Source organism: Phaenicophaeus curvirostris, chromosome 14 (genome assembly GCF_032191515.1).
Source record: "Phaenicophaeus curvirostris isolate KB17595 chromosome 14, BPBGC_Pcur_1.0, whole genome shotgun sequence".
NCBI classification, from domain to species: Eukaryota; Metazoa; Chordata; class Aves; order Cuculiformes; family Cuculidae; genus Phaenicophaeus; species Phaenicophaeus curvirostris.
Window position 1 is genome coordinate 12,467,238 of NC_091405.1, and position 21,061 is coordinate 12,488,298.

Here is a 21,061-nt window from a genome sequence, read left to right on the forward strand (position 1 = left end):
AAACTATAAGTACCAGAAGATTTCTCATGATTTGAGACTGCTCCGTTTATCAGTGGTTTAAAGGCTTAAAAAAAAAAAAATCACTGACAGAGCTTTACCTCTTATTAGTTTAATCATCTAAAAGTGAAACTATTCCAGTAGAGCCTGAGATGAGCTGTGGCAAAGAACCTGTCATAATGAAAGAAAGAGTAGCTGCAGCAAATTCCAGCCTGCAGACTCCAAAACCAATGGTTAGCCAGACATTAAGGCAGGTTTTCTCAGCTCTTGAAGATCCCCCTACCTTCCTCTCAGCTTGGAGGCCTGGCCCTAAAATATCATCTCACAACACTATACCACGGAGCTGCTGCATGATTGCCCCACCACAGCTCCCAAATCCCACTTTCTGAGCTAACGAAGCATAGCAAGAATGGCTTGGATTCATGGTAATCCATGAAAGCATTCAGTACATACCTCATTCTATCACACCATGTGCACAAGGCACATACAGAATAGCCAAAGTGCTTACTGAACACAAGCCAGTTCACTCTAGCAGGAAATCCCCACCTGTACAGTTTCAGGACTGTCTGGACCAGGTTCCTAGGCCAATAAAGACCCCCATTCTGCTCACTGCCTCAGCTTGCACACCCACAAAAGGCAAACCAGACGCAGCAGCAATGTCCACCCTGTCAGTGCAAGAATGTCACAAACCTTGGAATGCTATGAAAGTACAGAAGGAGGCGGACAAGCTCAGTGGTGTTGCAGTGGGGGTTTAACCAGGCTGTGTTTCTTGTTGTTATTATGGCCACTGCACGTCCTGATTTATCTCTGGTACCTGTTGAAAGAGGTGAGGGGAAAAAAGTCACACAGGGAAGTCAAAAGAGCCTGGTTCAAGATGTGTATGTCTCGCATTCCCCTACTGCCACCCCATCACCTTCCTGGAAATGCTCCACAGAATGAGATACACTGCATGTTGCAGATCCGGGTAAACTATAAACACACGTCCAAAGAACCCAAATGCTGCCCCCAGCTCAGCTTCTTTTTCTCTCATAGGAATGTTAAATTTGGACTGCTCCCTTCTCCTCAAACACATGCTTCATAAAATATGGTTGAAGTTGGCTAATGACAACCCAGCGTTCTGAGAAAAGCAAGAATCTCAAACTCAGGATAAATAATCTCACCTTCACTTGCATTATAATATTCACATCGCTGTCAGATAAGAGAACACAGGTTTGCAGAACAACGTGCACTAGCTAATGACACTGGGCAGGCACACTGCAGGCTGAGCCTAGCACATAATCAGACAGCTCTTCCAGGAAGCAAAGCCCTGGAGCAGGAGCCCAGAGCTTCTCCTCACAGGCTGCAGAGCGGACAGCCCAGGAGCACACTCTTGCCTGCCAAGAGTCAGAGTCAGGCTTTCATTAGTTTCAGAGCTTGCTCAGTGCCTAGGGAATAGATAAAGCACAGAATGGGCAACACAGCTGAGCTGTGATATGTTGAAGAAGGAGAAACCCCTCTGCTTCGCTTAGCAATGACAAAAATTCTCTATCTCCTCCTTTCCAAAAGCCCAAAGACACAACTTATCACAGGAATCAAGTCTGGTGTGTGAGGTCCCCAAACTAAATGCTAATCTGGCTTTGGGCTTTAGTCACAACGTGCACTGAGAACTCTGAAGAGAAGGACACAGAAGTGACATTTCTGGAACAATATCCAGTCTCCTCTACAGATGAAAAGGAGAGGTAAAGAGCAGGGGGACATACCACTTTGGAGGTCCAGACCTGCCTCTGCCATTCAAAAACAAGCAGTGCCTGTGGAGAGAGCCTGCTCAAGCAACCAGCATTCTGTGCACGTCACCAGGAAGGTAAGCGATTAGGAGAACAGTGGCAACTACACTTCTACTGTGTGAAAAGTAGTTCACAAGAACAGGAGTCATTTCCTGTCATACAAATTGTATGAGAGTCAGGGAAAAATCCCAAGCACAGGACAAAACCAGAGCCTTAGAGAAAGCTGTCTGTCTGTCTCTCCTGAACTTTATTGCTACCACAGGAGATACTATCCTGGACCACCTCTTTCCCCATCACAGACATGAGCGTGTCAGTTGACAGGCAAAACAGACACAGATGGACAGCCTCGGGCACAGAAAACTGCCCTGGTGTGATCTCAATCTGTCACCAGGCTGTGACCTGAGTAATGGCCAAAGACACAGATGGGCATCATTTAGAAGCAGGGCTTCCTCCTTCCCAGGGACCACCACTGTGACATGGGCATTCTCCTGCTAACAGCAGGGACAAGATCCTTCATCATGTGTGATTTAGAAGGAGTTTTATCACTCCTGAAATACAGTATTCTGGATGCTATAATCAGAACTGGAGAGAAATTAGACAAGTCTTATCAATGTAGCTTGTTTCATGAGCTAAGAGGATCATCAGAAAATGAAGAAAAAAAAACAGCCAAAAAAACCCAAAGAGTGAAGCACTCACAGGAAAAATGGCTCAATAACCAAGCTCAGTAAAAAACTTATTGCTCTGAAGCAACATTTCCTGTCCATCAGGGAGGCTGGGCTTCACCACAACTTGATTAAACTTTGAACTTCCATTTAGAAGCCTAAGAATTGCTTGACCGGGTGAAAAAAGCAAACACTTCCACCAGAGCTAGGCCTCCACCAGTGGCATAATCAGATGATTCCAGAGAAGAACGTAGGAATGAAACCCTCCTGAAAGGAGAATTTCTTCTTAATTTCACCAGCCACTAGTTTATTAATTAGCTCTTATTCACTATTCGTTATAAATGTTATCCTTCCTAAGGTAATTATTATATCATTACCTAACATAAAGCATTTAACTGAGTGGTGAGTGCATTTGCTCAGGTGTGAGGATTGCCCACTGAAATCCAAAAGGAGACAGGTGAGAGAAGAGATGTCAGTCAAATTCAATACTACTTCTATTGAAAATGTAATTCCCGCCTTAGACAAAAAGTCCCTTTGAAGGGGTATTTGACCCAAACCTTGTTTCTTCAATACATTCCAAGGGCACATCCCTTCATCTCATGTTCAGATGCATTTGCCTCATTTAAAAATTGTACATTATGATAGGAACCTGTGACAAAGGAAACAACTGGACCACTGGAGCATTAGATCACATAGTCAGGCTTCTACAATAGCATGGACTATGAGCTTCTCTTAAAGATCCCACTCGAGCTCTGTAATTTTTTGGCTTTTGTACACAGCATAACAATGTCCAACTTGATCAGTAGACCAGAAGATTAAAAATCCTCCTCGTAATTTGTTCTAACCATTTAGCTCATAATGCCAAACTACACATTTGAACGTACCACAGCTCTGCACTGTACTTGGTTTCTCATTTCACCTTTTTCAAGAAGACTGGAGAAGTCTTCTTCCCCTTTCTTCCTTTTCTTCAAAAAGGTGATTTTGCCTCATTCTCAATTATCTTATGAGACATGCAACTTTCCAGTCTCTCGTGTAAGACATTCAATTCAGTTACAAGAATGCACTGTCACCCTTCTCTGCACCACCTCCAAAATTCACCATTTCCTTTTATAACAAAGGCATCAGAACAGCCTAAACTATTTCAATGTTATCACCAACAAGTATATAGAGGTAAAACCTGCTAGTGATCCCTTCTACTTCACATGTTTGAGGTCAAAATTGGTCTTGAAACCCCAACACTGAGTGGGAAATCACTGTGCTGCCTTTCTGCTCTCCTTTCCAACCTCTCCACACTGCACACAATCTGCCTGACCTCTTCTCTGGCCAATGCACAACTCATATATGTCTTCTGAGCTGATCAAATGCAAGCGCCTTCCCCAGCCTGCAAGAGGGTTGTCCAGTCGGGTGGGAAGGAAGCAAGCCCAGAGGGTTGGCTTACACAACCCCTGTCAAATAGCTGGTTTGCATTGGAGAGGTACATCTCACTTCCTCTGCTTTCCTGCGTGTTTGGTTAAACACAAAGACCTCTTGTGTGGGCCCTGCACACCCAGCGATTTTGGCTGCTCTGTTCAACAGCCTCAGCTTTGTTTACTGCTCTGCCAATATTTCTCCCATCCAGAAGTTTTATCTGCAGCAATTTGATACTTGCTGCCAGATCAGATGCAAACACTGAATAACGTTTGACTTGCAACTGATCTCAGCAGAACAATTCTGGGAAGTCCTCCCTTGATAACTAGTTTTGTCATCTGTTATTTAGCTACCCTACCGTTCATCCCACACATTGCTCATCCACACTTCATCAGGATATTCCTTTCAATACTATGTGTCATGAAATCAAATGTTTTCTTAAAATCTATTATATCTACGCAGCTATACTTAATCAACCAAACGTCTAATTACCAAGAATAAAACTGGTTTTACAAGAGCATTGTTGAACAGCATTTCCTATATTCCTATCCTTTAATTATCTACCAAGTGAATCAAGTTAATATTGTCTGATGTCAGGCCCACCAGCCCATCATTAGCTGCATCCTCACTCTTCTTTTTGAACTACTGGCATGACCCCACAGATCTGGCATTTCTGACTCACACGTGCATGGTTAATATTTTGAGACTCCTGGGAGCAAGTTAAAATTACTTTCATGATAGGGAAGTTTTACTTCCTGTCCTTCCCATCCAGAAACTGTAGAGGATTCAAGAAGCATTGCTTCTGGAGAGATCTCGGGTAAAAGAAACAGAATTGGCACCAGTCTGTGTATCTCCCTTGCCCTCCTACAAACCACAGTTCCCAGACACATTCTGACCCAGCTACTCACCGGGCAGGCAGGCGACTCCACTCCTGAGCACTTCCAGGTTCACATCCTTGACTATGGTAGGTGCAGACCGATCACCCCAGGCACTCCCAGAAGCTGAGGATGTCGTGGGAGTAACAGCTCTTGAGGTTTCCTCCAGGACACCGACTTTACTCTCTGGTTTCAACACATCTGTCCCAGTCACTTCTTTCCTCATCTCTGCCTTTTCTGACACCATCCCTGCAAGACAAGCAGCAGCCAGAAGCTAGAGCAAAGCTCCACCCAAAAGGTGCCAGGTAAGTTCCAGACTGGGGAGGAAGGTGCCCCCAGCCCCAGCACTCTGAGCTCCTCCAGTCCTCCTGCCAGTAGCACACATGTTCCAAAACTGAGTATAACATTAATACTGCTGTAATTCTAAAAAAATAAACCAATTTACTGTGAAGTTTGCAAGTTACAAAAACTCGATTCAGACCAGGATTACCATAGCCAAAGTCATTTTTAAAGGTAACATATCAGGCAGTACATGTCTGCTCACAGCCTGGAAGTCTGGCACGGCGCAAGCCCCTGGCTCAGCTCCAGCAGCCTGAGCACGTTGAAGTGATAAACCAGCTTCTGACAGGGAGAGTTGCCCCATCAGAGCAGAACTACTCCCCCAACACCACATCCAGATTAGTCCCTGAAAACATGAAGTCAACTCAAGGCTGACAAGTCAGGTGGAAATTAGCCAAAGAGACTTTTTTCTGCTTGTCCAAATTTTTTAACTAACAATTCATGTGAAAGTCAGAAACCTATTTTTAAACCCTGAAGAGCAGGATGATTTCACCAATCAGCTCACTCTGAGAACTGGAAAAAATTCTTCCTTTGCCTGACACCTCAGCTCTAAAGGACAAAGTATCAGAATAATTTCATTCTCAAATTAAATATCTTGACTACTATATGGAAACTAATGCTCATTTTAGCAAGTTTCAGTTTTCATGTAAAAGTAGTTAGAGGAAATTTAAAAAAAAAACAGCCTACCTACTGTGTAAGATGTATTATTCCCCATTTCCCAGCATTGTAAGAATTGGAAGCCAACAGTGTGTCTTCAACAATACATCTTTGGCATCCTAAGTACAGGGCTAGGCTATCCCACCGTTCGGCAGGAAGATATACGAGAGAAAAGACTTAACTGCAAATCCCAATACTTCAGTATCTACCAATGAAAAATCAACCTCTCTTTAGGAAAATAAGCGAGCGGAGTATTTATTTGCTTGCTATGAAGTCAGATGCTTTAATTGCTATTTAAAATTGACTTCAACCATCCTACCTTCCTGCTGCATCAACAATGCTGACAATTGACTCAGTTTATTTACTAACAGATTCCAATACTTCATTAAAGAGCAGGACCAGGAACAAAGCAGTCCTTGAAGTGGCTTTCAATACAAGTTTTAGCAGTGGAGGAGGCTCAGCCCAAACTGTTTTCGAAATTGCTAAAGTGGGTGCGAGAAGTGCCCTGAGCAGCACAGCTCACCGCGCAAAATTGTCCAACAGTTGGGGGAAAGCAGGAGGGGCTCCAGGGCCGTGATGGAGCAGCTCCTCACCACCCTTCGGTAACATGCCCTCCCACCTCCACCCCTTGAGGGAACAATCCTAGAACCCAGCTTGGCATTTGACCACATAACCTGGTGTGATGACTTCATAGCTTTGCACGGTTCTAGGACACATCAGAGCTCAGTTCTGTTCCTAAAACAGCCTCAGCCTCCACTTTGCAGGGATGCAAGAGGTCATTCACTTTGGACAATGTTGCTGGATCTTCCTGAAGCCTCATTTTAAAGGGGGCATAGATCTCCCATAGATGGTGTAACTTGAGCCATGTAATTCACACTCCAACAGTTTCACATTACAGAGTGACAGACTTTCTGGACAAACGTCTTCTCTATGAGCTGTAAGGCCTGGAGCAGAGCCACGCAATTTGTAGTGAAGGAATCTGCATTAAATGAAGAAAGCCTGCACAGAAGACCAAAAGTTGGCATTTAAAGAAGACAAGAAAGGTAACGTGGCTGTATTGAAGGTACCATACCAGGGCAAGAGAAAGACACCAATGTACATGCCAGCCCTGCCTTGGATATCTCTTAGGAATGAGGTAGCTGCTCTCCAAAGCTAGGAAACAGAAGCATTTTGCTCAGCCCAGCAGACACAATCCTGGTACTGGGGCTTCCCAGGCCCAGGGAAACCTCTCTGGAGCTGTGCAACCCAGACTACAGGCACCTTGCCCAAGTAAACCTCTTCCCTCTGCTTCACAGGTTCAGTTCAGATCTGCAGACCCCACCTCTCTCCAAACAGGCCCAAACACACTGTTTGTTGTTTGCAGTCTGGGGTGGAGGCTCTTCCTAAAGCGGACATTGTAGAACGTGGAGGATTACATCAAAAAGCAAACTGAGAACTGAGACATCTGAATTTGCTGTGTTTGCAGGTTCCACCTTTCCCCGAGGTCAAGGAAGCGGTAGAGGAGGATTTGCTTGTGTGCATTTCAAAGAGGCATTAGCATTTTTTCCTGCAAATTGTCCCAGCACCAGTATCATCTACAGTAACATCACATAGTAACAGGGAACAGAAACAGAACGCCCTAACAGGTGCTGCTGAATATGCCCCAGTGTGGTTTTTCAGCTAATTTCTTGAATATCAAGACATTTTCCACCCCCCCAAATACAGGAATTCTTTCCAGAGCTGCAAAGTTTCAAAATTCACTTTCACTTAAAGTCAGTCACCAGTGAAAAAAAAGTAGTCAGATTTTCTGTGAATGGAACCAGTGTGAATTTTAAGCCACCAACACAAAACAGCTCACATTTTACTCAAAACGTTTCTAAATCAGACCATATTCGTGCAGAATATAAGCTCGGTTTATGACTGGGAGTGGGAGGAAGAGGAGAGAATTAAGGGACAAAGAAAAATCTGCAGACACAAACTCAGGTATCCTAGCTCTGAATGTGTATTTTGATATAATCTACATCTGCATAACAAGCAAGCTCATCCACCCCACATTTAGAGCAAATTGTGCATCTGCCCACTACTAATGCAGTGCAAACACTTCTGTTGTTATTTACAGTTTTGGCAAGACACTCACAGTTTCCAGTCATAGTAGCAAAATGCCACCAACAAGAGACAGTTACAGAGAATTTAACTTCCCTGCAGGCTGACCAGCTGGAAGAGAAAAGTCCGTTTGTAGGGCTGAGAGCAGGACATTTGCTTCACTTTGCAATTTTATCTCTGAATTATCCTATAATTGTATCTTTGAGGGTTTAATGGGACTAGATAAGGGGACGGTTTGTTCGGATCTCAAAGCAATCAAACGTAATTGAATGGATTAAGTCTGCTATGGTTTCAGCTATAGTATTTGAGAAATACTCCAGTCACAAACAGATACTGGAGCTAGCCTTAGCCTTAAATAGTTTTAGTTTGTTCGTTTGGGTGGCTTTCTGGTGAGTTAGGTTGTTTCTTTTGCTTTACAAACCCCGAGATAACAGGTTGTTTTTGTTTGGTGGTTTTGTTGGTTTTTTTCTCTAACTGCAATGCTGAAGTTTAACATCATCAAAACTGGGCCACGAACGTCACTTATTGCAGCCAAATCCCCAGAAACATTTCAAATGCCTTTAATTAAAAACAAACTCCACACATACTCCAGAGGGATCTGTCATTGCTGAAATCCACAGCAGTGGCCAAGAGTTGTCTGGTGGAGCAGCAAGGACATCACACATTATCTCATCCACGAGCTGGATCAGGCTAACTTTAGACAGAAGAGATGGGAACACTGAACAAGCAGCCACTGGTGTCATTAGGAAAGCGTGCAGCCAGCATCAAAACAGGCTACGCTTTCTGAAGTTTGGTCCTGTGTAAACATGAAGTCAAGCCAGGTTCAGCTTCACCAGGGGAAGATACCCACACAATAGTTATTTACCAGCATATATCACTCAAGAGCTATAGATAGGCAGAAGGTGACCTCTTTTTTCTGGTCATGGTGGTAGATACTCAAGAGACACACACATTTCAGAAAAAAAGAAAAAAAAAAAAAGTTTTGAGCTGCCTCCTCCATTTCACAGAAGAGAAATGCTTGTCAACCTAAAAGTATCAGAACTGCCTGGCAAACATGGGCTTACCTGACTATGGAATTAAAATATGCAGGTGTTAATTAAATTTTATTTTAATCAACGGACACTTTAGCACCATTAGGAGGTCACACTAAGGCATCAGGTAAAATGTGACTTTTGGGCAGTTTAGAAAGTATCTATGTTTGCAGCCAAACCATGCAGTGCTGCAGCAGGGATGAAAGCTCTTACCCACACAATTTAGGACCAGAGCAAGCATCACACTGACAGACCATCCCAAGATGACCAGCTCTCAACCTGTCCCTCCACTCTGACAGACATGCTCTGGCAGCATGGCTCTGCACCTCCAATCCTTCCAAGAGTTCTCACTCTAATATTTCAAGCCAGGTAATTTTCCTAGGTAGGGGTCTCGGGGAGCGAGAGCTGCTGAACTGGAATGGCACGTTTCACCTGCCCCCATCACACACACTCCTCAATGTGATTTGCATATCTAGCTACAGCTTTCCACACTCAGCAGAGCTAGGCAAAATCAGTCTCATGCCCACGTGGTTATACGCTGCCTGCCTACAGCCTGGTGCAAAAGGCAGAGACCTGGAGTTCAATTCCTTGTGAAGGAGCACAGCTCCAGCACAGGAACCCTGGCATGAAGAAGCCTGGGCAATACCTGCTTGAACATATCATTTGAGCTGAACTTAACTACTTAGTCTCTCTGCGCTCTCCCATTCAAGTTAAAAAGTTCCTACTTGAAACATAACCAAGCTGAAGAAAGCATGCCAGAGGGGAAGGGAGGGAAGAGTGGGGGAATCCCTCAATTCTGCAGTTTGCTTCTTAAATTGGTTGCCAGCACACACGTTATTTTGATCTTCAGGTCACATCACACAGCTAGTAGTTCACTGTGGCAACCACTGCTGCTTCCCCTCCCCACTACTATCTTTATAAAGCCAATTTTCAGCTATGAAAGACTTGTACCATTAGACATTCTCCTCTCACACATTCCTATTGCATGCATCCATAATGTGCACATGTTCAACCTAACGGTTGCACGTCACCAGCACTCGCATTAACCAAAATGAAAATCCTCTTACAGTAGATCTTTGTTCTATACTGATGTAAATTTGCAAAGAACTATTAAACAAAATACCTACAATAAACTCACCTGTGAAGAGAAAGCTAAATTTGAGCCAGAAACATGATAATCTAATCACTTTCCTGTAGTCTGTGCTATTAGCCCAAAGCCTCCCAACAGTACCAGACAAGACTACATGTCAGTGGTACCACTTCCAATCCATGTTACAAAACAAACACACAAGCATCCAATTGCTGTACCTTCAGGAGACAGTGCCCCAGAAGCTGCCTCTTGGTGGGAGTGCAGAGCAGCAGGCTCTGTATGCCCCTCAGCAGGTCCCAAGGACAGTGGTCCAACCTCCAGTTCCTCTTCAATAGATTCCAGTGTTTTTAAGGCTACAGTCTTTGACTTTTCCCCAGAAGAAAAGCTTTCCTGGTCTTCCTCCCCTCCCTGCACGTCTTGTACTGCAACACACTCTGGGTTCAGCACAGAGTTGCCTTCGCTTTCACGGCCCTGGTTTTCTGCCCATCTTTGTGGTTCCTCACACCTCTCTCCAGACTTCTGGGTTCTGAATTGACTTGAGCCTTCTCCTTGTGCATCAGGGCCCATCAAAGAGTCCCTGTTATTTAATCGTTCTGCCGTCTGATCACCCTCTGCTGACAGAGCAGTTTGGAATAGTACGGCCTCTCCAGCTTTCTTGTGCTGACAGGCAGACCCCTCTTGCTCTTCACCATCTGACAAGAGTCCATTTGTAGGAGCTTTGTCAGAACAGAGACCATGACTAGTACAATTCTCATTTACAGTCCGTATTTGTTCAATCTCTCTAACTTCCTCTGGGCTGTCCCTTCTTCCCAGTTCGCATTCATCTACTCCTTGGTTGTGTTCTGGAGAACTTAATGGAGAACTAAGATTTGTATCCTGCTCGCTGCAGCAAGCGATGACCGCTCCTACATCTGCCGTGTTCCCTGAATAAGTGTCTCTCTCCACACCTACATCTGAACTCTCAGGCGTGATAAACATTGTAGTGGCCTGGACTGGTGTTGCCAAACTTTCACTGTCAGTCTGGCAAGAAATATCAGAGCCTTCCTTCAGTGCGCAACGTTGTGCTGACGGCTCTAGGACAGACACAGGAGAGGCATCCAATGGTGTCACCTCATTTTGATCCTCAGTCAGTGGTTCTCCATGTACTCCTAGTATCACCTCCTCTTTAGCAGCAGTAGCATCTGGGGTTGTTTCTGGGCTCTGCTCTGATGTTTCAACACCATGATTTCCGCTAGGATCACCACTTTCTCCTTCCACATTTCCAGGAGTACCAGGCATTTGTGCTTTGCAGTTGATACCACGTCCAGCACACACATCACTGTAGCTGTACAACGCATATTGACAATCAGCTGAGTGTTTGCTATGGGTCTCCTGCTCTGCAGATGAATCTCCTGCACTGCAGGCAGGAGACTCAGCCACAGGAAAGCTACTCCCCATGTTTCCAGGATCACCTGATATCAGCTGACCTTCTGGAGACAGTTCTCCATGTGCCATCATTTTGTCACTCTGCAGCGGAATTCCATTTTTGAGAACTTCTGTAGAAGTCCTCGGAGTGTCCATTTGACAGTGCTCCTTCTGCATAAGTGCTGGCTGAATTAGGTTCTTGGAGTAGGTACTGTCTTGAATGACAAGAAACCTGTGTTTGCCTTTAGATGAATTCACTCGTGTTCTGGGCTGAGTTAGATAGTTTAAAGCTAGAGATTGGGTTAAATAGTCTGTTTGTGGCCCAAACCTGGGCAGTGAAACTTCTGTCAGCTCAACGTACTCCCCTTCAAGGTCACTTTTCAAGTAGTCTTGAGGCACGGGACTGGTACAGACACCATTGACAAGGGCTTCGCTTAACTGCGGAGCTGTGCTGCTAATGACCAGGTTGTCTCGATTTGGACTTTGTTCCTGTAGATACCGAGATCCTAGGTCTGGTGAACCACACTCAGCACGGTCCGTGGGGAGGCACAACATCGAACGCTCCTCTGTTATTTCTGGAGAGATGATATTGTTTTCAATTATTTTTGGTTTGTTTATCAATTCAGGATTAACCACTTTATCCCAAGGGACACGAAATATTTTATCATCAGTGGTTAGTAAACAATTTTCCAGTGCTATACCTAGCCGCTCTCCATTGAAAGTACTCAACCATTCCAGAGTAAAAATAGAGGTATAGGAAACTTCTGGAATCACGACTTCCTCTACATTATGCTTGTCTTTTGCCAAACATTTCAATACAATTCGTGGAGACTTCTTCAGATAGGGGACCACCTGCAGGTAGAAGTCGCCAGGCTTCAAGATTCGCCAGTCAATGGATGCCAACTGGACTACAATCTTCTCGTGAATACACAGGGGCCAGCCCTCATGGCGAAACAGCAAGCCACAGTACTGAACCTACGGAGAAAAGGGAAAGCGGTTTCAACATCAGGAACAGATCTCAGCTCAAGCTTTTGGACAAGAGAGATCAATGCTTCTCTTTCACAGCTGTAGCAATCCAACAGTTGAATTCGGTGTCTTTGGTTACTAGTGTAAGGGAGTTTTCCATACTGAGGTCTTCACTTTAAAAAGCAGAAATAAGAAAAGCTACCAACACAAATCACTAGCATCTCAGAATTTTATTATAAGCCAACCAGCTGCCAGAAGACTCAGCCCTGTTTTAAAGCTGGGTCAGCACAGACAGGCAGGGGTTTAAGCCCCACAACTCCAGCACAGAGGAATCAGCAGTTTTTACCTCCCACTGCTCAAGTTGGAAGACCCTGTCTCCACCTCATTACGAGGTCAGCCAGGCACCACAAAATGTCTTTTGTTTGGTGAAGCACTGTTGCATCTTTAGACAGAGGTCTGCTGAAAGGGAGGTAATGAAAAGCTTTGCTGATGAGGGAAGGCAGAAATAAAATGCCGAAGTCTGTCTTGGGACATGTTTTTATTCCCTAACATGCTCTGCTGGAGTGTGCAGCACATTCCACCTAATTTTGGTTAAGCCAAATTGAAAAGCATGGAGCCAGGTAGAAAGCATCACTCATCTGGTGCTATCAAGAGCCTAGGCAAGACGGGTGGAGACATGTTACTTGGGATGCAGCAGCAAGGGAGGGTTGCAGCCTACAGCGAACAGATGGAGGTACGGAGAAGGAGGCAGCAAATGAGGAAAGCACAGCAGAACCACAGAGAAAGAAGGCAGCAAGTCCCATCAGCAAGCTGCCAGGTTCTACACTCGCATACCAGGGATTTTCTCGTTCTTATAACACAGCAGCGCTCACGACAAGTCTCAGGCAAACCCCAATCAAGTAGAAGAATTGCAGTTCTGTGGCTGAACTGATTTGTTTACAGCTTTATCACAACTTCAAAAATAAAAATAAAATCACTGCTTGGAACTTGATTTTGTGTGGGTAAAGTAAAATTTAAACTGAGCCATGACACATGCCAGCAGTTTCATGATTACTTTCACTTTTCTCTGTCAGGACAAGGGTTTAGGTAGGATTCACCTGTATCAGATACAGTATTTAATTAGAAAGCTGTCATCTGGAAGCCCAAAGACTCTAGTATTGGCAGCAACAAGCTTCAGACATTTTATCTTGTTTCTATTACATGGTCACATGGAAATCTTGACAGGGAAAGCAACTTAGAAATATGCTGCATTCTGCAGGCCAGACAGATGGAAGAAAAAGTACTTTAATTAAAATATTTTGCTATATAGCAGAGAAACCACAGAACTGGAAGGAATCTCCTGGATCCTCACATACCTTGAAGAAAAGACAACAACATTAAACAATTTATTTTCTATGTTCATCAAGCTTCCCCTTCAGCTCAGCCAGGTTTCTTATCCTCACTGCAGCTGATGCGAAGTTGCTCACAGGCTTAAAAGCTCAAATCATCCTTCAATAATTCCTCCTCAACCCTAGAGCTGATTTTCTGGATGCATTCCTATTGCTTAAAATTATTAAGTCATGTCACACCACCTCAACAGGTCTCCCTTCATCACTTCTTACACCTGCTTGAAGCACCTCCATGGCGATGCTTTTTTTTTGAAGGGGAAAAAAAAGAAAAACCACCAAACCTAAAACCTAGATGCAGAGTAACCTACTTGGGTGCCATTCATACATTTCAAAACCTAAAACACAAATTCATTACCTCAATGACCCATCTGCCTACTGACTGACAAGTGGAAGAAAACTCAGCAATAAAACCACCAAAACCAAAATGCAGAACACTGAAGTTCCTGAAAAACCCTGTAAAGACACAGTCTAATCTGCAGCAACAGCTAAAGTAGTGTCCAAGCAGGAATGTAAGTCCTTCAATAGCCTAAACATTATATCATAGAATCACCAGGTTGGAAAAGACCCCTTGGATCATCGAGTCCAACCATTCCCATCTGCCACTAAACCATGTCCCTGAGCACCTCGACTACCCATCTTTTAAACGACTTCAGGAATGATGATCCACCCCCCTCCCTGGGCAGCCTGTTCCAGTGCCCCATGACACTTTCTGTGAAAAATTTTTTCCAGCTCCCTCCTCTCCACAACCTCCTTTCAGGTAGTTGTAGAGAGCAATGAGGTCTCCTCTCAGCCTCCTCTTCTCAAGGCTGCTCCTTGTAAGACTTATTCTCCAGCCCCCTCACCAGTTTCATTGCTCTTCTCTGGACTCGCTCCAGAGCCTCAACATCCTTCTTGTGGTGAGGGGCCCAGAACTGAACACAGGATTCGAGGAGCGGTCTCACCAGTGCCGAGTACAGAGGGAGAATAACCTCCCTGGACCTGCTGGCCACACTGTTTCTGATCCAAGCCAAGATGCCATTGGCCTTCTTGGCCACCTGGGCCACTGCTGGCTCATGTTCAGTCACTGTCGACCAACACCTCCACGTCCTTCTCCTCCAGGCAGCTTTCCAGCCAGACTTCTCCTAGTCTGTAGCTGCTCAGGGTTGTTGTGCCCCAAGTGCAGGACCCGGCACTTGGCCTTGTTAAACCTCATCCCATTGGTCTCAGCCCAGCGGTCCAGCCTGTCCAGATCCCTTTGGAGCCTCTCGACCCTCCAGTGGATCGACACTCCCACCCGGCTCATGCCCCCCCTCCCACCCCTGCAGATCACTTACAGGCTACTGATTCTAATATGTCAAGCTGAAGCCTACAACCTTGTCCAATACTTCATGAAGCCACCAACACTTTTGTCACTGCAGAGGCCAGAAAAAGATTCAGTGCTCTTAAATTTTCCTACTGTTGCTGTTCTGACAGCAGTTACTTTTTTTGCCCCCTTAGGAAAAGCTCACATGGACCAGCTGAAGTACAAACTAAGAGGAAACATCATTTTTGTTTTAGATTGTAAAAAGCAGATAAAACTTTTTAAGAACAAGTCAGGAGAAAGAGTCCTGTGATTTAAGGCAGCGAAGACAAAAATGGGGCAGGTTTGAGGGAAAGGAGTTCATAACAAGTGAAAGAAAACTTTAAGCAATAAAAGCTCAAACAAGCAGATTTCTAAATGAAATATGGAATAACCTAGGCCCACTCCCAAAGGGAGCACAAGGTACCTCAAGCTTCCTTTTGCCTCCCTGCACCGCCACTCCGAGAGCACAAAACCAGTCAGGGCCAGGCAGGTCACAAGAAAAGAGCGGGGGAAAGGGTCACAAGGAGAAAAGTGTCAAGGCATCCAGGTGCACCCACTGAGCCCCCCAACCCCCTTCCCCAGGGCACACCAGCGCCCACCCCTCACCTCTCCCTCCAGGCCCGCAGCCCCAGCACCTCCCGCTCTGCCAAGCCCCCCCTGCCCCCCCCCCCCCGCTCCCATTGGCTGCGGCAGCCCCACTGGCGGCCTGGCAGCACGGGGCCCTCCCTCGAGCGCTCCAGCTCCTTGCGAGGGGCAGCGGGCTCTGCTTGCAAGCCAGGCTGCCTTCCTTACCTCCTCTCCACCACCTCTCACCTGCCCAGGCTGCCTTCATTCTCCCCCCTCTCCACCTCTCACCTGCCCAGGCTGCCTTCCTTCCCCTCTCCACCTCTCACCTTCCCAGGCTGCCTTCATTCTCCCCCCTCTCACCTGCCCAGGCTGCCTTCCTTCTCCCCCTCTCCACCTCTCACCTGCCCAGGGAACCGTCAAGCACTTAGAAGCTGCTGGGATCTCAGAGAGTGTGGAAATTAATACCTCACCTCCTTTGGCAAGGGAGGTAGTTTGGGGAAAGCAATGAAACGTCTTCTAATAATTACCGGTTTGTACAAACTAAAAGCCTTTTGTTTCTTTAAAGGGGGAAAAACATTCTGTGCACAATCACAGCTAGATACACCACTGGAATAACTCATACTTTGGTGTCCAGGGTGAGAGAGCAGCTCCCCAAAATCCCTATGCACAGCCCTTGATCTTTGTGGGCTCACAAACACATGGCTGGCACCAAGCTGGAGGATGGTGAAAATGCGGTGGGGCAAACACTGAACAAAAATACTGCAAGGTGCCCAGCTCCAAGGTGTTGTTACATGGATCCGTTTTAAGTGATCCCCCCAGCATTTCACCTCCTTCAGGCAAACAAGAAACTGAGTTTTTTCAGCTTCTAGTTGATATTTTTCCTCCTCCCAGGAGTCCCTTGCCCTCCCTGAGCCAAGTTTGTGATGGAGGCATTTGACTCATCTTTTCTGACATTTTAGGCTCCCAACAGTAAAGCACGTTAATCTTGGACTCATTCTGGCAGTAAATGTAACGTGACTCCTCAGGGCTACTGAACCTTGTGAGCATTCCAGCAACCATCAAAGAGGAGCCAGAGTTCTGGGAAAAACACCGATTGGCAGCATTTCGCCACACACATCCTCCTGCCAGCAGCAGGAGCCCAGCAGCTTCATACCCAGGGCCAGGGAACAACTGGGATTAGAAGCCACTCTAGTCAGCCATACCCAGCAAACACTTGGCTAAACCTTGCCCTCTGAACCCCTTAAGCCTTGTGTTTGGTGTTGCTGCACATGGAAGGCGAGGGCACCACTCCACATCTGATCTCTGCACAGTTAAGCTTCCATAGCAATTTCTCAGCTAATTGCCTGCCTGCCCTCCCACCTAGGCTGCCGTACACACTTTTTGCCAGCTGTTTTACATACGAGAGTAGAAAGAAAGCTCTCCAAGAAAGCTTTTGCAGGCCTTAGAGAGCATGATGTACTTACACAGGCATCCTGCTGAATGCACTGCAGGATGTGCTTGGCTGGAATCAGAAAGTCTATGAGGTAGCGCAGTCCATCTCCACGGTACGTCTTCTCCACCACATCAAAAACTTGGCACAGAACAGTGGCTGCAGTAGCCTCAAACGGGGGGTAGAGTGCTGATAACGTACTCTGAATGCACCCATCCAGTGACTCCGAATCCTGCCAAGAGAGAACGCGTTAGCACTATCACGGCACGGTGCGCCCCAGCGCCCTGACGAGCCCTACACCCAGGAGCGCAGCCATCTCTGAACGCAGAAGAAGAGAAGATCAAAGGAGCAAACTGCTGTCCTTCCCCGTTTCTTTTGGCACTGGTGATTCCAGGTAAACACAAAAAAGCTCTCCCAAAACGCGAGTGAAGCGCTCGCAGTGTGCCGCGCACAGCAGCGAGGTTTCCCAGCTTTTGCTTACGCAGCAAGTCCTCCCGACTGCGCTGGGTGGGGCTGCTATTAAACCATTACCGCAGCACGTGAACGCGTGTGAGCGAGCAAGGGTATCATGGAGTGGACGGGTTGGCAGGCCCCATGTTTCGGACACCCAACACTGGGTATGGCAGTCAGTACTCAGGTACGTTAAAGGCCAGCATAAAACGCTCCTCAGCCAGCTCAAGGGAGTTGCAGGGGCAACAGTTGTGCTGGAGCTCCCCAGCTTGCTGTGCTCTGAAGTCCTCATGCAGGATAAGGTGCTGGAGCTGTTTGGTATTAGGGAAAGCTGCACACCAGTGCAGTTCCTCATTATTCAAAGTTGCTTGCCTCTCATTCCAGGAGCCAGGTATTTTCTGCAGTGAGAGATGCCTCACAACAGGATCCGTAGGGCTGCGTGTGAACGGGGTTACCCTTTGGTGCCTGAGCACACACATCAATACATGGGATGCCTATTTACTGCCCGGGGATCAGAGGCGACAGCTTCCGTGCTTCCACCTTCATTCAAGAGAAGCCTGCCAGTCAGAGCCTGCCCACAGCGTCAGGGCCAATTCCAGTGCTGGAGTCCAAATTCTGATCTATTGCATACATGTAAGTCAAAAGAGCTTGCCAAAAAGTAATTAAAACCAAAGAAATATGTACACATCTGGGGAGAGGATCAAGATCTCTCCTTTCCTTTCTGTTTTAGAGAGACCCCTCTGGCTAACTTAAGCCAGTGGGAGTGAGTTTTGCTACAAAACCCAACAAAAGTTTACTCAGGTGTCTGGCCAGATCCTCATCTGATCCAAATCCTTCACTAGAGACAAGGAAAGCATTTGAGCCGCTGGCCCAAAAGCCGTACAGCCTCCTGCAGAACAGGAACAGCTGCATGGACATGCCTGAAAACATACCTCAGTCCAACAGCAAGGTTGGGAGAGAAAGTTAAACAAAGCAGCGCCACAACAGCTTATGCTGCCACCAGGGAACAGCAACATAAAGGGATCAGGAGGAAGCAAACCGTTTCGCTGCTTCCACTCCAAGAGAGCACAAGTTCATTGCTGCACATACCTCCACTGCCTTGAGAAGACACAACAGTCTCTGACCAAGCCTGAACCCACCTGTACCCAGAGCAGAGATGATGCTCCTCACACAAGCTTTCCCGTTTCTCGCAGCTCAATGCTCCTTAAATTCCCCCTTTAGATGACTGGGTGTTTTAAGCATGATACAAACTCCCTGCTCTGCTGTAAAGCCTTCCTGCAGGACAGCCTGTGGGACTGCACAGAAGAGATGAGGATGCCCAGGCAATGCTTCCACAGTTCCTGCCTGCACCAAGCCAGCAGAATGTCAGGGATAGGCGAACCACATGCTGCCTGTGACATGACACTGTTCCATTACTTTTCTGTTGCTCCCCGTGTCAGCAACAAGCAAGGCAAAATGGGAACAGGCTCCAAACGTGTCTTCGGCTCTTTTGAGAGAGCAGCTGCCTCCTGCAATACCACTCAAGGTCAGTGCAACCAGATAAATAGAGGTTAAGGAGCTATTTTTCCTACTCCCTGTGTTACTACTTCTTTTTCCTAATCCTTGTGTTAACAAGGACTCAAAAAGCAGGAGATCTACGTGTACACTTCTAAGTGTTGAGTGCTAGGACAGGCATTTAACCCCAATCCTAAGTGGGAGGAGAAGGCTGTTTTAAACGACTTTCCACTCAGAAAAGAACAATATAAAGCCCAAATTTTTATTCCATTAAATGAAATTGAAAACCTGGAAGTTCCCAGGCACTCCCTTCTCTGCAGGAACAGGTCTTCAGAGAAAATCTACTAGAGTTCCTGGAGGTCAAGAGAAAACCGCCAAGAGCAGACAGCCTGCAGCTCCCCACACAGTGCTGGTCAAGACCACCCCCAGGCAGGGTGAGAGGGGAAGACTCAGCAGAATTCAGGAAATATAAAGAAGAGAGAAAGCAGACTGATAGGAGCTGTGGGATGAGTTGTACAGACTCAAAAGGATAGCCTACATAAGAAGCCTTCCCTTTACATGGTATCCTGGACCTGCTAAAAAAGCCACGAAGGGGGAGCTTAGGGGAGGGAAATGGATACCAAACCTGTCATGGAGCCTCACCCAAATGGGAACATTAATAATATTGCTAAATTTTGGTATAACACATTGAATGTTACATATTGTTCCTCTCCCACGCTCTTGTGAAATGACAGAGAGGCTAGGCGCAGCCAACTGAAGGCAAGGGCAGCTCCAGGAAGCTCTGTTGATGCCAACCTGCCGCAGCAAATGGCTGTAACTTGTAAGATAAAATTGGCCTTGACACAGATGCTCACCCACCTGCTACCAGCCACCACAGAGAGCCCAGACAAGTGCTTGGGCACTATCAGTCTCATTTGTGCTGGTAGTGTTTGACAACCCAAAGGTTTAAAATCTCAGTGAAAATCAGGTGGGGGGAGTTCTGTGCTGTCTTCTACTCACATGCCTCTTCCCCTGCCTGAGCAAAATTCTTTCAGGTATCAATCCCTCCCCAAATGAAATGTGTTACATCTATTATTGCAAATGAAACAAAGAAGTCAAAATATTTGTACATGAGTCAATGCATTGTTCTAAGGTTCTCACACCATTCCTGCTGCCTTAGCAAAGCCTTCGCAAGACAATTATTAACGTTGGCACAGAATCAAAAATCCTTTATATGGTTAAAGTAAATCAAGTCGTATATTATCCTTCCTTTAGTAAAATACAGAATAACTGTAGCCTGTGGCCATTGCAGAGCTCAGCATTAACAGTGCACTCCTTAGTACAGAGCCTTTATCTTTCTCTGGCTAGACTATACCACAAAGCCATGATAGCTGAACAGGCATTCAAGGGACAGAAAAAAGCTTTCAATCCCTACTACTTGTTAGAAAGATATATTTTCACCAATCTCTGCAAATTCCACATGAAAAGCCCTAAACGGGAGCAGATTCCCCCATCCCATTGTACTGCATATGATCATAGTACCAGCATCCTTGAGCAGCTATAGAACAAGGATGGATGCAGCCATTCTAGCCCTCCACGTACCAGAGATTAACATGGAGGTGACACCGCTTCATGCTCCCACCACCAGTCTCCCAGTGTTGGGTGCTGCCCAGCTGGACGGTGAAGCATGGCAGATCCTCAGAGGCTTAGAAATCATTACAACACCACCCTGAAACACAGCGTGAACCATGGCAGAGCTTGGAGCCTGCAACAGCAGCAGATTTGCCTCCAATCATGGACTCATTAAGCCAATTCACAATCTGAGGGATTGGGCTGCTTATTTGTAGCTAATTAACATCTCAGATTGCAGAGGGGCCTGAGGAAAGGGCCTCAGCAAGGGTTGCACGAGACCATGTTGCACATTTAATGCTAGAGCACCGACAGCCCCACACATCTTGCCCGCAGGCAGTGCCTGCTGCCACATGCACGGACGGGAGAGCTGTGGCTTGGGCAGCTCCTACAAACCAGCCTGAGACAGCAAGGGAAGGGGATAGCATCTGCACTCCAGAGGTGGATAAACCTGAAGTCTAAAGTCTACCCTACCTATGCACCACTTCCCTTATGTCAAGCAAGTGATGCAGCCCCTAGAAGGCATGAAGG

The 21,061-nt window shown here is 46.2% G+C and overlaps 1 protein-coding gene across 5 annotated transcripts in view; it reads right to left on the reverse strand.

Annotated features, from left to right (window-relative positions):
• PLEKHG4 (pleckstrin homology and RhoGEF domain containing G4) overlaps positions 1–21,061 on the reverse strand; it is an 82,695-nt gene that overhangs the window by 50,769 nt on the left and 10,865 nt on the right. For all 5 annotated transcript variants that reach the window (XR_011338444.1, XM_069868205.1, XM_069868208.1 and 2 more), the window contains exons 2-5: positions 17,013–17,210; positions 10,122–12,282; positions 4,738–4,953; positions 688–811 (exon numbers count right to left, since the gene is read on the reverse strand). Coding sequence is in view for 4 of the 5 variants with exons in the window: in XM_069868205.1 (XP_069724306.1) it covers positions 688–811; positions 4,738–4,953; positions 10,122–12,282; positions 17,013–17,210 (2,699 nt within the window). In the remaining variant the exon portion in view is untranslated. The remainder of the gene's footprint in view (positions 1–687; positions 812–4,737; positions 4,954–10,121; positions 12,283–17,012; positions 17,211–21,061) is intronic.